The sequence below is a fragment of the Vidua chalybeata genome, chromosome 2 (assembly GCF_026979565.1).
Source record: "Vidua chalybeata isolate OUT-0048 chromosome 2, bVidCha1 merged haplotype, whole genome shotgun sequence".
In the NCBI taxonomy this organism is placed as follows: domain Eukaryota; kingdom Metazoa; phylum Chordata; class Aves; order Passeriformes; family Viduidae; genus Vidua; species Vidua chalybeata.
The window spans coordinates 71,405,623-71,419,566 of NC_071531.1; the positions used below are offsets into that span (position 1 = coordinate 71,405,623).

Sequence of the window (13,944 nt, forward strand, 5' to 3'; positions counted from 1 at the left end):
CAGAGCAGTTGATTTTGTGACATTAAAAATTAAGCACGTTACCTATCGAGATGTTTTGCAAAACCTGTCTCTGATGAACTGGTTTCCACTTCCTCAATTACTTTAAATATAAAAACTATTATAATCCCAACCACTTTCAGCAAACAGGAAGGATAGTTAAGAGTATATGACTGCTTTTCAAATGGGAGGAACAGCTGAACTCTCTCTTATCAGCCCTTCCTCACTGAATATGCATTCAATTCCCAGTTTGAAATAAAATATGAATGCTAAGCAAAAAACAAGCTACAATGAGGACATTCCATTAACTACAAATTAATAGTGCTCTTAATGTAGCAGATTACAAAACTTACTTGCTATTAAATTACTGTATACCTTAAAACAACCACAAATGACACCCCTAAGCTCTCAGATATGTAAAATTAAGTTAAAATTAAAGTTATGAATTAGTTGTCCATAACAGCCTAATGAATCTCATCTAACTTGTCCTCATCTTGAACAGATTGGTAGCCTGTATTTAGACAAACAAAAACATTACAAAGATACACAAAATATGAGATTTAAGTAAATGAATATCTACCAGAGACATAAATTTTAGAGAGCAAGTGACATAAATGTACTGTAGATGACAACAGGAAAAAACAGATCTGGTTTTTGATATGTCTGTGCTCTGTATTTACTTTCACAGCTCTGTTCACTCTCTCACCAACCAACCTGTTATTGCAACTCTTCCCATGGGCCCTCAAAGTTCTTATGGCTTCACTTTCTCTGGCTCCTCCTGAAAAGGAGCTTTTCATTTGCTTCTTTCAACAGGCTTGATATCTTTAGGGTATTTTTTGTCTGTTTGTTTCGACTGCAATGAAGTGGGAGTGGTTTTTAATATAACTTTAAAAACCAAGCAGTTCTTAATGTAAACTGAGCCTACCACTATCGGCACTGACATCAAAAACAAACCCCCAAAATAATATCCTTACAAACCAGAAAGCCAGACACCTATGGAGCTCCCAAAGTACTGAAGCATACACTTCACAAAGTGCTCTGTGCGCACACCTCTGTGTGTGTGTGTGTGTGTAACTAACAGAAATAATCTGTATTGTACCAGAACTGAATTCAGATACTGCTTTTCAGCCTTTATACTCTAGAAGTGAATGCATTCAGTAAATGCATTCAGTAAAGATTAGAGGAGGAGAAACATTAGGGCTAATGCTGTTTACCATTCTAATCCTGAAGTACTTTCTCTATTCCAGGGAAGACTTGGGAGATATTGGCAAACCATAAAATAAAGAAAACAGGAAATAACCTATGAATAGATCCAGCTCAGGGAACTCAAAGTGCCTGAAGGTTTCAGGAATATAATTCAACTCCACCTACACAACAGTGTTCACACCATCACAAAACTGGACACAATCCTCTCTGAGAGGAGTTACAGCATTCCATTGCCCCACTGGGTGTTACACAGAGCCTACCTAAACACAGCCACCACAACCCTCTCCAGCCCAGCAATGGGAGCACATCACTTTCTATTTATATCCCTCCACGGACTTTGCTTTCTCTGTGCCCACTGACTTTGCTTTCTCTGTGCCCACTGACCAAACCCTGCATAAATTATGAAAACACCAGACAGAGTTAACAGTCTTTTACTGTGGGATAAAGCAGTGGTGCAACTTCAGCACCCTCCTATAAATTGTGTTACCTCATCTTAAAAACAAGATTTCTTCTCCTTTAAATCCAATTAGCTTACTTCACTAACAATTTATTTGAGTTTATATGTAGTAAGAGTAATCCACTTGTTATGCCAGGTTGTCCAAGTTAGTAAAAACTCACAACTCTGAAAGCCAGGAAAGCCAGTTTCCCACCCAAGGCATCTATAACTTATCCCTCCTGGGTACAGCTGGTGATGGTCAGTAAGTACTCACTGATTCTACCTGCATTCACTGTACCAGGTGATGATGAAGGGGTTAACTGGGAGACCTTAGCAGATGATTTTGATTAAAAACAAAACAAAACAACACAAACAAACAAACAAAAACTAGTTAGAGCCCAACCATCTTTTGGATGCTGTTGGCAGCCAGAGAGATGTTACAGGTATACACGAAGTGACTGAGGCCAGCATACCTCCTTTCAGCAGTTTCCAGCGTGCCAAAGCAGTCCAGCAGGATCTGTAGCCATTAAGGCTCTCCATTAAGAGACAGGAGAAGCAGAGCAGCTGCCTGGTGACACTACACTCATACATCCATCACTGAGGCAGCACCTTGTGTAGCAGGTGAAACAACTACTCAAGGAGGCAAAGGGGTCATTTAATTTACTGTGTACAGTACTGTTTCTGTTCAGTGAGGATGTGAGCACATGGGCATAGTTCTGGTAAAGCAAAGCTCTCAAACATGCTTAGAAAAAGGAAGATGCTGGATTGTTTCTTGATTTCTGCACGACCTACAAAGACAGAGCTGATGTGTCTGTTAGTGGGCATATTGAGACCATAGCAACTATGCTGGAAATCAGAGTAAAAAGATAAAAGAGGTCTTAGTTTTGGTGAACTTAGCATTTTTGAAAGACTAATGTATTCACCAAGCAACCACATTTTTTAAATCTTGCAAATTTATACAGCTTGAGAACCAAAGGACTATTTCTGTTTTGCAGTGTATTTAACACAGAAAGCATTAATGTGGATTTAGATGGCCAGCTACCATGCAGGGCTACAGATGAAGCACAAGTGTGTGGAGGTAAGGGAATAAAAAAAACACCCACCCACAAATACCCTTCCCCAGAACAGACATGGCTGTTCTGACTCCAGCTGCACAGTCTGGAACACATTCACAACCCCATTTACTCCCTGCCCTAAGTCAGAGCATCCCCTTCTCCCTCCTGACATCAGTTCTCCTTACGCCTATATTTTGGCTTCTTCTATGTCCACTCAGCAAAACTCTCTTTCTTAACAATAGCCATCCCTATCTCACAAAGTAATGATATACACAATATTCCAATTGCCTTATTTCTTTGTGCTGAGCAGATGCTGAAATGATTCAGCAATTCATTGTATGTAGCATTCTGGAAGATGGATAGACAAGGCCTTAGTGAAAATTTGTGCTATAATTTATTAATACAGTTTCTAACTATTTTTTTATCCTGAAAAATAATAGAAAATCTTTACTACATGTCAAAGACCCCAGTTCTTTCTTCCTCCTCTGTCCTTTTTTTTAAGTGTTGCTGTTCCCTTTATATTTCAAGCCATTTGCTGCCACACTGAGTGCATAACGCTCACAAATGTAAACTTAAAGTCTGTATTTTATATGCTTCATTTCCCCCAGGATCTACATTTCCTGTAGGAGACATGGCATAGAAATGCTGTGACTCTCACCCTAATTTCACTTTACTGTGGAATTACTTCAGGTGAAGTTTTTCAGTTTTCCACTCAACCAGTGCTCCCAATTTCATGGCCCTGATAGCAAAAAGCAAGGCTGTACACATTATCTAATGAACCTATTAGTTTTTGTGAGCTTCACTGAAAAGAGGTGTTTAAATTTGTTAATCAACACTTGTATAAAACTCTGGGCTTTCTACTGATAGATTGTACCGTGAAAAATATGGTGAACTGAAATTGTTTTTTCCCATTCTTATTCTGTAAGGACAGAAACCTTTGCATTTTACTTCATACTCCGCAGAACAGCTCAAGCTGGCAATACCAGGGAGGAGGTTTTCTTAAAGGTTGCTGAAAATATGGGCTTTGTGAATTAAAAAGAAAATAAAAATACTGCCTGGTGGAGATTTCTGAGGGTTGATGAATGCTTACACTGTGTCCATTTCTCCCCCTCAGCTGTTGTATGACCAGAGCTATGACAGTGGGTTTTCCTTTACTTCTTCCACATCAAGTATTGCTTCTTCATCAAGATTCCTTCATGGATTCCCTAAAGCAGAAGACATGTATTTGCCTCATAAGCTCAGAGACAAATGTATTTTAAGTTCACTCATTAAATATGCTCACTTAACTCAACTGAATATCTGCAGAGAAAACGTAGCAAAATCCAAATTCTTAAAACAGATGAAGAAGCAGTAACTCATCATTTATATTTATTTAGTACCAAGCTTTCTTTAAGCTTTATGTAGTTAACAGCTTTCACAACACCAACCTAAGATATTGATTTTAATTTAAATGCAATGTCATCCTCAGAAATTAAAGGATGCTTTGTGTTCTGAAGATTTAAATTTAACATAATTTAATCTCTTCTACAGTTCTGAAACATTGGGTATAAAACTTGAAAACCAATTTATTTAAGCATCTTCTTGTCTACCACCCATCTTTCCTGGTACTGTTTAGCAAATTTTATGAAATCTCTTCTTCAAAACACGCGCTCAGCAAATACAAGAAAAAGTTAATTTAGATTATTTTATTTGGCATTATTTTTTCACTCCTTATTTAGGAATAATTTCCAAACTTAATATTAATTTAAAAAAAGAAAATAATTATTCCAATCTGTTATCTTTGGCTGCACAAAGCAATCTTCCTCAAATTAGTATAGCCATTCCATTCTTCTGCACCAGACAGAAAGAATAATTATTATATGCAACTACACATATTCTGCAAACCTACCATCAGTCCAAATCTTTCTTCCTCTTAATATCCTTCAGCAAGCTTATGCTGTGACACTGCTTCAGTCTCACAGCTCTTACTGGTTTTGTATACCTCATGTAGTAAGCCTTAATGTAAAGCTAAGATCAATTCCGAGGCATAGACCATAACTACTCAAATGCTTTTTTCCTGAGACACTGTCTTCTTCATCCAAGCAACTGCTGGAGCTCACTTCTCCAATCTTCCATGCATGTTTTAGAACAAGGCTAGCTTTAATGAGGAACTTAGACCAAGTTTTTAATGACAAGCAAGGTGCCCTTGAGATCAGGAGACAAAATTTACTGTCCTTTCTTTATTCCCCCTTGGAATTGTTCTATTCTAATTTTGTATTTACCTAATAAAATGACTGCAGGAAACATAACTCAAAGCTGACCTTTGTGACTGTTACCTGTGTGTATTAACTACTGTGGCCTATCAAAGCAACCTGGTAAGACTATCATACAGGAAAATGAAAAAGGCTATTTTTCCTAACAGGAGGAAATAAATCTATCAGTTTGGTTTCAGAAGAAATTGAGATTTCCCTGTTACTGTGTTCCTTAATCCACTCCCTCCCAACAGCTGAGCCCCATGACTGACCTAACTGCAACCTCTCAAAGAGATGAAGTTCCCAGATGTTTACAAAAACCTAGGAGTGAGCAGAGGAGGAGGAGCGAGGTCAGGTGAGGGACTGGACATGGCTGGGTCTGTGACCAGCTCTGCAGCATGGGTGTGCTGGCTGACCAGCTCAGAGTGGGCACTGCCTCCTTGTGCTGAGGAAGATAGTCCTGATGCAAACCAGTTGAGAGTTTCCCAGCCAACCAAACTGTTCCCAGAGCCTCTGCAAAAGCTAAGAAAAAAAAACCAAAGCCAATGAGCTAAAACTTGTTACACGAGGCAACTTTTGTTTTTTAAATGTGCTTGTAAATAACAGATCAAAAGAAAACTTCACTGCTTTTAGATATTTTTATTCTGCCTCTTCTGTTTGCATTACCTAAACTCAAATAAATTAGTATTTTTCCTCCTGCTGACTTAAAGCAATAAAGTTTTAGTAAGGCTCTTATACAAGAACATGCAAGAGAACTAGAAAGAAAATGTTTAGGGTTTTTTTGTAATAGCATTGGAGGAAGAGAAAGGGTAATTACTCAAGTGATATTCCCTCATATCTACATTGGTTTTGTTTCATTTGTAATTTTAAAAATATCAATGGCAATTGCACTGACCATTTAGTAACAAGGAGTTTTAGGACAGCATTGGTGTAGGGTCATTCGGAGAAAACCAGAACAGATCTGCTTAAGAAAACTTCATAAGAAAAAAAAAAAAAGAAACTTCTCTGTTAATCACTTGAAGATCCACATCTCATATTTATTTGTCTACTGCTATTCCCTCCCAAGTCTTCCTAAGTATAGCATCATTTCTTTTTAAACCTTAGAGGAGGGGCAGAGATAAAACTCATGTCCACAAAACCAAGTCTCTTACTGACTGTATATGGTCTGGAAAATATTTAAGGAGAAGTACCTCTGTACATGTTGCACCCAGATGAGAGCTGCTGCCACCCTCTCATATTGTGCAGATGATCTTGGTACTGCAAAGAAACTGAAGTGCACACGGTGCAAGTAAAGGAAGACAAGAACCATGTTCTGTGGTCTGGAGCAATTGTTATAGGGAAGCAGGCATTTGGGAGCTAAAGAGCCATAATTATGCAGCCAGTGCACAAGCCACAATCACAAAGACCAGAGCTCTCACCTGAAACCACATCTTCAGCTACTTTAGATGAAAATAAGGGGAACATCACTCTTTTCTTTAGGAAATCAAAAAGGAATGACCAGGGAAATCCTCCTGATCCCCTGTTCTCCATGTATTGTGCTGAGATTCACAAGTTACCACATACCAATTTTACTATGGAAGTGAGAAAATGTGAGAAATGTCTCTTTGTTGCAAGACAGTGCTCATCTCCCTGGCTTCCAATGCCCAATGATCCATGGTACACCTCAAAACCAAAGGATTTTCAAAGAGAAGACAGACATCTAATTATGCTGCGCTTGACAAAGGAGCCACAAGAGTGTTTGGATGGTGAAAGCTAGGAGGATACAAAGTGAATTGCAGGCAAGTTCCTCCTACCACAGGTCATCACCTCTCTGTGGGTTAGGGTTAGGTTACCTGGATCAGATGGCAAAGATTGCCTGCACCAGGCTGAGGCTGAGAGTGCTCTCCCACTCGCTCCTGGGCAAGAGCAGCTGTTGGTGAGCCCAAACTTGCAGCAGCATGCTGCAAGTAATTCTTTCCCTGAAAAGAGCTGAAACATGCAAGTCATCATGGCCCCCAAATACTGTGACCAAGATGGTTATTTATAACTCAGGAATCCAGCCTTTTATGAAAACTGTATTTGAAACACCAAAGACTGATTGGAAAAATGTAGAAGCTGTAAGTCATAGAGTCATAAAATGGTTTGAGTTGGAAGGAAACTTAAAATCATCTCATTCCAACCCCCCTGCCATTGGCAGGGAGACCTCCCACTAGACCAGGTTGCTGAGAACTTCATCCAGCCTGGCCTTGAACACTTCCAGAGATAGGGCATCTGCAGCTTCCCTGGACAACCTGTTCCAGCGAGAGCCCATCCAATTCTGCTTTCTCATGTGACCTTATCTCCAAATGAAATCTCTATCCAAAGAGCAGCACCTCATCACAGAGCCTGACAACCAGTTTAAATTACAGCATAAAAACATGCATTTTGGCCACAATGATTTAGCCAGAGCAGTATTCTTTGCTTCACTGCTTTGGTTTTAAGCTGAGCTCTTTTTGTTTTTCAACTACAAGGGACCCTCAGAGTCTGTTTATAAAACCACATATGGTCCTGAGGAGGTATCAAGGCATCTTCTGACACGTGCCAAGCTGCCTTGCTGCTCTCTCCCGAGGACCTTAACTAACAAGCAGTGCAAAATATCCTATAGCCAAAATATTCAGGGCATCCAGAGAGTTTATGTGTCAAATTTTTTAATTCATCTTTTCAGATATGAGTCATTCAGTACAAAGGATTACACAGTCAAGTTCTTAAATATTTTATAGGCTTAGGGTTTGAGAAATCTGGCACAAACTAAGAACACATCAAGAGTTCATGATACAGCAAGCAATATTCTATGGGCCTGCACTACAAAGTTCCACTACAATATGCAGAAGAGATCACTGCTGAAATTCTGTTACAAACCCTGCCCTTCCAGAGTTCCCTGTGAATCTTAATGGGGCCAAAGGCAAAAATGGCTGAGGTAGAAGGTACCAAAAAACAGAATTTCAGGTTTAATGTATAAGCTTACCAAAGAAGCTCACTAATTACACTTCAATGAGCTTTCAAAAACAAGTATACACACACTCTGCCCCCAAACCCATGAAAACCAAACAAAACCTCCACAACTTTGCAATGTACATTTTATAGGCAGACTACTCAAAAAAGATTTTAGTGAACAGAGGGCTCATTCTCCTTCACAACCTCAATGCAATTACACCTTTGCTTTTCAGAGGTTTTTTTTCTTGGACCCATGAAGTGGGTGCAATGGGCAATTACTTCAGTTCCAGGAATAAAGGACTCATCTTGCAATCTGGATGTTTGACAGTTTTGAATAATACTGGGAGGGATAAAGCTGCACATTATTTTAATTATGTTTAACAGAGGGGTCCAAACTAAAGTTATCTGAGCCCAGATGACTAGAGAAAGCAAGCACACTTTCATAACACTTTCAAAGAGGAAATTAAAAATCAAAATCAATGCATGTTAGACACAAGAAAATACAACTACTAAGTGCAAATCCATAGAAAACTTGAATCCAATAATCCCACCACTTTAGGAACTACTTATTTAGCTTAGGAGAATTACTGTATATGAGCTATCTGGGGTGAATAAGTAGTTCTGAAAGCACTAGGTAAAGCAAATAAGACTACAGTAGAAATTTAGCACTGACAATGGAGAAGAAACTAAAACCAGATTTCCAAGTTACTACTTTGCACAGGTCTGAAAGGAATGGATAAAGGGGACAGACTGATACCATGATCCTTCAAGTTTTACTTAATTAAAAAATCATTCCATAAAATGAAAATGCCTTACCTCTACTCTATCTTCTTCTTCTTCTATAACTGTGCGAAATCATTGCCCTATTGCCACCTAAGACTGACTTGGCAAAAATACCTTAAAGTGAAACTAGGAGTGGGAGAGCCCCATTGCATTCCTTAGCAAGGGATAGCTAACACATTTAATATTTCCAAGCTAGGAAACACAGGGTCTTCCCATTCCCACCCAGAATAAAACAGAAAAACCACAAAGTAAGATGGACTGTAAAGCCTCTTGAGACAATTTACAGATGGGATTCTCCCTGAGCTTTCTCTTCTCCATAAACAATCACAGCTCTCTTGGCCTTTCAACATGAGAGATGCTCCTGTACCTTAATTGTCCTTGTGGCCTTTCAATGGACTCTCTATGGTACATCCATGTCTTTCTTGTACTGGGGAACCTAAAACTCAACACAAGATGCCAGATGTGGCCTCACTAGTGCCAAGTGCAGTGGAAGGATCACCTCCCTCAGCTGGCTGACACATGTATCAAATGGGGCCCATTTGCTACCTGTGCTTAAAGGACACTTTGTTGGCTCGTGCTCAACTTGGTGTCCACCAGGTCCTTTTCTGCCAAGGTGCTTTCCAGCTCCATGGCCCCCACCATATATTGGTGGATTGATTTGTTCTTCCCCAAGTGCAGGATTTTGCCCTCGTTGAACTGCATGAAATTCCTATCAGCCCATTTCTTCTAGCAATAATGGGAAAATACTTGTGATTATTATTTTCCCCTACTGCCCCAGCTCCTTCAAAATAATGCTGAGAGATGCAGCCTCTCCCCTGGTTCACTGGCACTCCTCACCCAGGAGGCCAGATGAGAACTTCAACTTAAAATTTACTTTGCTTTTACTTTTTTAAAATTTACTGTTTACTTTTACCTTTTAAAATTTACCTTTTTTTTTTTTTTTTTTTTTTTTTTTTTTTTTTTTTTACTTACACAGAGACACCACACACTCCCAAATAAATACACTAAAACAACAAGATTGCTTCTCATGGTGGCAGTGCTGGCTTAATATTTGTGAAACAATGACCCAAGATGATGCAAAAACTAATTAAGCTTCTCCAATCACACAAGAAGTCCCAGAATTTCCAGCAGGTGAGAGATTTACATGGAAGAAGGAGGTATTTAAGCAATAGATGCATAATATTTAAACATTTCTGAATTAAAGCATCTCTGAACATTAAGGACACTCCAATAGTGAAAAAATTATGCTGCTGATTTGGAGCACCATTTTACTACTGGAGGAAATGAGCAAGAAGAGCCGTAGCATGAAGCTTTGTACCAGAACTGCGTTCAATTTCTAGCTAACAGCTTCACTGATGCATGAAAGCAAAGTAGAGTCCAACTTCAAAGGTTGAAGGCTGGCATGAATTAGGTGTCCCTGAAGCCAACCACATTACAGACTACAGATGCAGGCAGACACCCCAAATGGACAATTATTATTTTCACTTGAACTCCAGTTACTTGAAGAATAAACAAGTCTTTAAGCTCTCCTCTCCCCATAAAAGCTTTACACTTCTATTAAGTGTGTCACCAGGCGAATGGACAATGTTTTCTATAATCTTTTCACAGCATTGCCCACACCAAAAGCTGGGAAAATGGATCATAGGTTCTGAGGAACCTGGATTTAGACCTAAAAGTTAATAGCTCCATACTTAGATCATCCCAGCCTCACTAGAGATGGATCACAAAGAACCCATTCAGGTTATCAGAATACCAACATGACTGAGATGTGCTCTCAGATGGAGCTGATTTCAATTCATGGTTTTCATGCTGGTCAGTTAACCTGACAGAAGTTCAGGTAACTGTGTGAGAAAGGCACTTGTTACTAGGAAACAAGAAACATTTTTAGCAGCCTAGTACTTTCTTGTTATCTGAACCACAATGGCACCCAGCGTGGCTGATGTAAGAGATTGCTATCGTAAGTCATGGTTGCAAAAGCAACTCATTCACCTTAGAGGACTAAAGCCATGGCTTTTCATACAGGAAACAAGCCCAGTTTACACACAATTTGTCCATCTTGTGCACACAGCAGAACCTCTTGTGCTTACTCTAAGCATGACAACGGCACTACACTGGTAAGGTAGCAAACCAAAGTACACTTTGGACACATTATATCCACACATAAAAGCTGGAATTGCATTTTAAACATCAAGTTAGGTCAGTATTACATAAACTGGACACTGCACAACATTTCCTAATCAAGGAGCTGAGACCTTTACATGTTTTACTGTAATCTGAAATAACTCAAACACTGCTTGAACACTCCCGCCCATTGAAATTGAATACATATCATGGTGCAGAGTTTCAGATGAGACAGTTTTCAATTAAATAACTGAGCCATGTCCCCAATGAAAATGCCAGTGAAGATGTGCATACAACCCAGATTTTTAAATGAAAATGGATGTGTAAATGTGTGCATGCATACAATCTAACAGCTTTAATGTTCCTGATCTTTTCATAACAACTCCAGTTATAAATCTCAGGGCTCTGAAGAAGTGTACTTGCCTCCAGCCTGATGGACTGTCCATCCACAGTACTGCCAGTCATTTTATAAATTCTTCATCTCAGTTGTGTCTGTGATTCCTTTAATCAAATTAAATCCCTCAGGAACATGTTTTCCTATTTTGAAAGGTGTCACTATCCCTCAAAGTGGCACAGACTTTGTGGTACTTTTCACAAGTTCTTGTGACACAACCAAACATGATTCATTGGGAAACCCTTCGTATCAAATGCTACGCTTCTTATACCTCCCCACAGTCAAGTGTCACTTACAAAGTTATTTTTAAGACCTTAAAAAGCACTACTGTACAAAAATTAAACCACAGAATGGCTCTTGTCAAACAAATCCAGCACGTCCCTGCCCTTGCCTTCCTCGCATGTCTATTGCTTTCTACAGCATCCAGCTTCAACTCATACATTGTATTAATTCATATCCAAGCGGGACATGATTGGTTACAATGTCACACACTTTGTATCAAGGCAATTTGCAAATTAAAAGCGTACTTAAATACTTGGAATGCACCATCCCCAATCTCTCTGTAGCCTAATTCGTTATACTTCAATATGTGGAAGCCAGAGGTGCTCTTACAACTTCAGCACATGGAGAGAAACCGTCTAAACAATGCTCAAGAAAGTACCTCTGTAACTCCTCCACCTAAAAAGAGTCAGGAGCATCCCTCTCATTCACCTAAGAAGAGCTGAGGTGAAGAACAGCTGGAGTAGCTCAGCCAGCAGAACACATCCACAAAATCTTTACCTTCTTGTTCCCAAGATTCAAGGCATTGAATCCAAGACATTTCAGAGTACAGCTAAACTTCAGCTACAAATGAGAGTCCACAGTGCACACAGCAGGCATGGGCCAGGCACATGTCACAGGGCCACTCGAGTGACAGTCCCTTCAGCGTGTCCCTGGCCAGCTCCTCAGAACACTACTTGAAACCCCAGGAATCAAAGCAGCAAAGCCACTAGCAAAAACTTACATCCTAATTATCTCTTTGCAGCTGTCAGACTCCTCCAGGATCCACCACCACTTTTCATCTACTCTGTTAAAATCTTCCCATGTATCCATAAGGGAATAAGTAAGTCTCTAAGGGAGTAAGTAATTTCCAAACACTTCAAAATTTGCAATGTTCTTGTACTGTTTCACATACCTGACATGGTATTTTGAATACAAGCACCTTAAAAATCATGCTCACAACATGAGCATTTTTCTATGCTTATTTCCAATTCAGTGGCAAATCTATTTTCAGTTGTGAAATGTATTTAATCCCAAAATGTACTTATCCGATATTGTTATGGCATTAATTGAAAATCAAAAATTAAAGGTTCTAAATCTTTCTAATAATAAGCATTTACTCATAGGAAGTTTCTTCCTTCCCATTTGTCTGACTACTGCACACAATTCATGAGCAATGAACAAGGCTCTGCAGTTGGCTGAAGTGCTACTTAACACAGTCATATAAATAAGGTGGTCCCCATGACTTGTACATTAAAAGTAAAGCTAAAATCACACCTCTAAAATAAGCTGTTACATTACCTGACTTCTGGATGCTTAACTGTGCCATCATTATCTCTGCTAGAAGTACTTAATAATTGCATGTCTAGATGAAGTCTAACAGAAGTCCAAGCTATTATGTGAAAAGCAAAAATACAGTTTTGTGATTTTCCTACTTACGGACAGAAACTCAACACATCACTATTCCCTTTTTCTTTGCCTTACTTCCAATTTTTCCCTACAGACTTCCCTAGACAATGGGCATCATGTGCCACATAGTATCTCACTATAGCTATGTCAACGGACTCAGTTCATTTGTGCTGTCACAGGGAGCTGCATTTTTAGGTGTTCTGCCCTTAACATGAGCAGTAACTGTGAGTTACAAACACTTCTGTGTCTGTCAGTGTTGATTCCCATGAAACTGAAGCCTTCCAACTCTTTAAAGCCTCTGCTGCTGGCAAATTTGACTGAAATCGGCCGGAGAGCTAAAATTAGCAGGCAGAGAAGGAATAGACAAGACACATCCATCAGACTTCCCTCCTTCGGAGACCAAGCTTACAACACGTCCAGCGAGAAACGTTAGCTACGAGTGACCGAATTCTAAGCAAAAAAGCCCTAGAGGCACATCCTTTGAAGTGGGCTAGCCTCCCGTGGGGGTGTCACTCGACACGAGCACAGCGCCGCGAACATCCAGCGTCCCGGTCCACGCCGGGAAGATGCCGGGCTGAGGCGCAGTGCCCGCCTCTTGCTGCCTCCGAGGCGAGCTCCCCGAACGGCGACTCGCGCTCAATCGTCTGGCAGCACCAAGACCGCAAAGCGATAAAACCACGCCGCTCTCCAAACCTTCACCGCTGTTCCCCCGACTTTCCCTCACCCCAGCCCTGGCACGGGCAGCCCCCGCAGCCGCACAACTCCCGGGGAGCAGAGCCCGGGCACCGCCACCGCGCCACGGCCGCCCGGGGGCCGCGCCGCCACGGGCCGCCCGCACTCTGCAGCTGCGCCCGGCCTGTCCCGGCCCCGCAGCCCCTGCCCGGGCCGGGCCGGGCACACCGGGGCCGGACAAAGGGGCACCGGCCCCACCGGCATCCCGGGGCGAGCGCGGCCCCGGCCCAACGCGACGCCCCGGCCCCGCTGCCGCTCCGGGTCCCTCTCCTCCCGCTGCCGCTCCCGTCCCCGGCCCCGCCGCCTGCACTCACGGTCGGGCCGGGCGCGCTGCGCGGCGGCCCCAGCGCCGGGACCATCCTCCGCCGG

General features: G+C 41.1%; 1 protein-coding gene across 1 annotated transcript in view; it reads right to left on the bottom strand.

Moving 5' to 3' along the window:
• Positions 1–13,944, bottom strand: part of USF3 (upstream transcription factor family member 3) — a 34,555-nt gene extending 20,611 nt beyond the window's left edge. Inside the window, exon 1 of the mRNA XM_053931941.1 lies at positions 13,890–13,944. Coding sequence (XP_053787916.1) covers positions 13,890–13,934 — 45 coding nt within the window. The 5' untranslated portion in view covers positions 13,935–13,944. The remainder of the gene's footprint in view (positions 1–13,889) is intronic.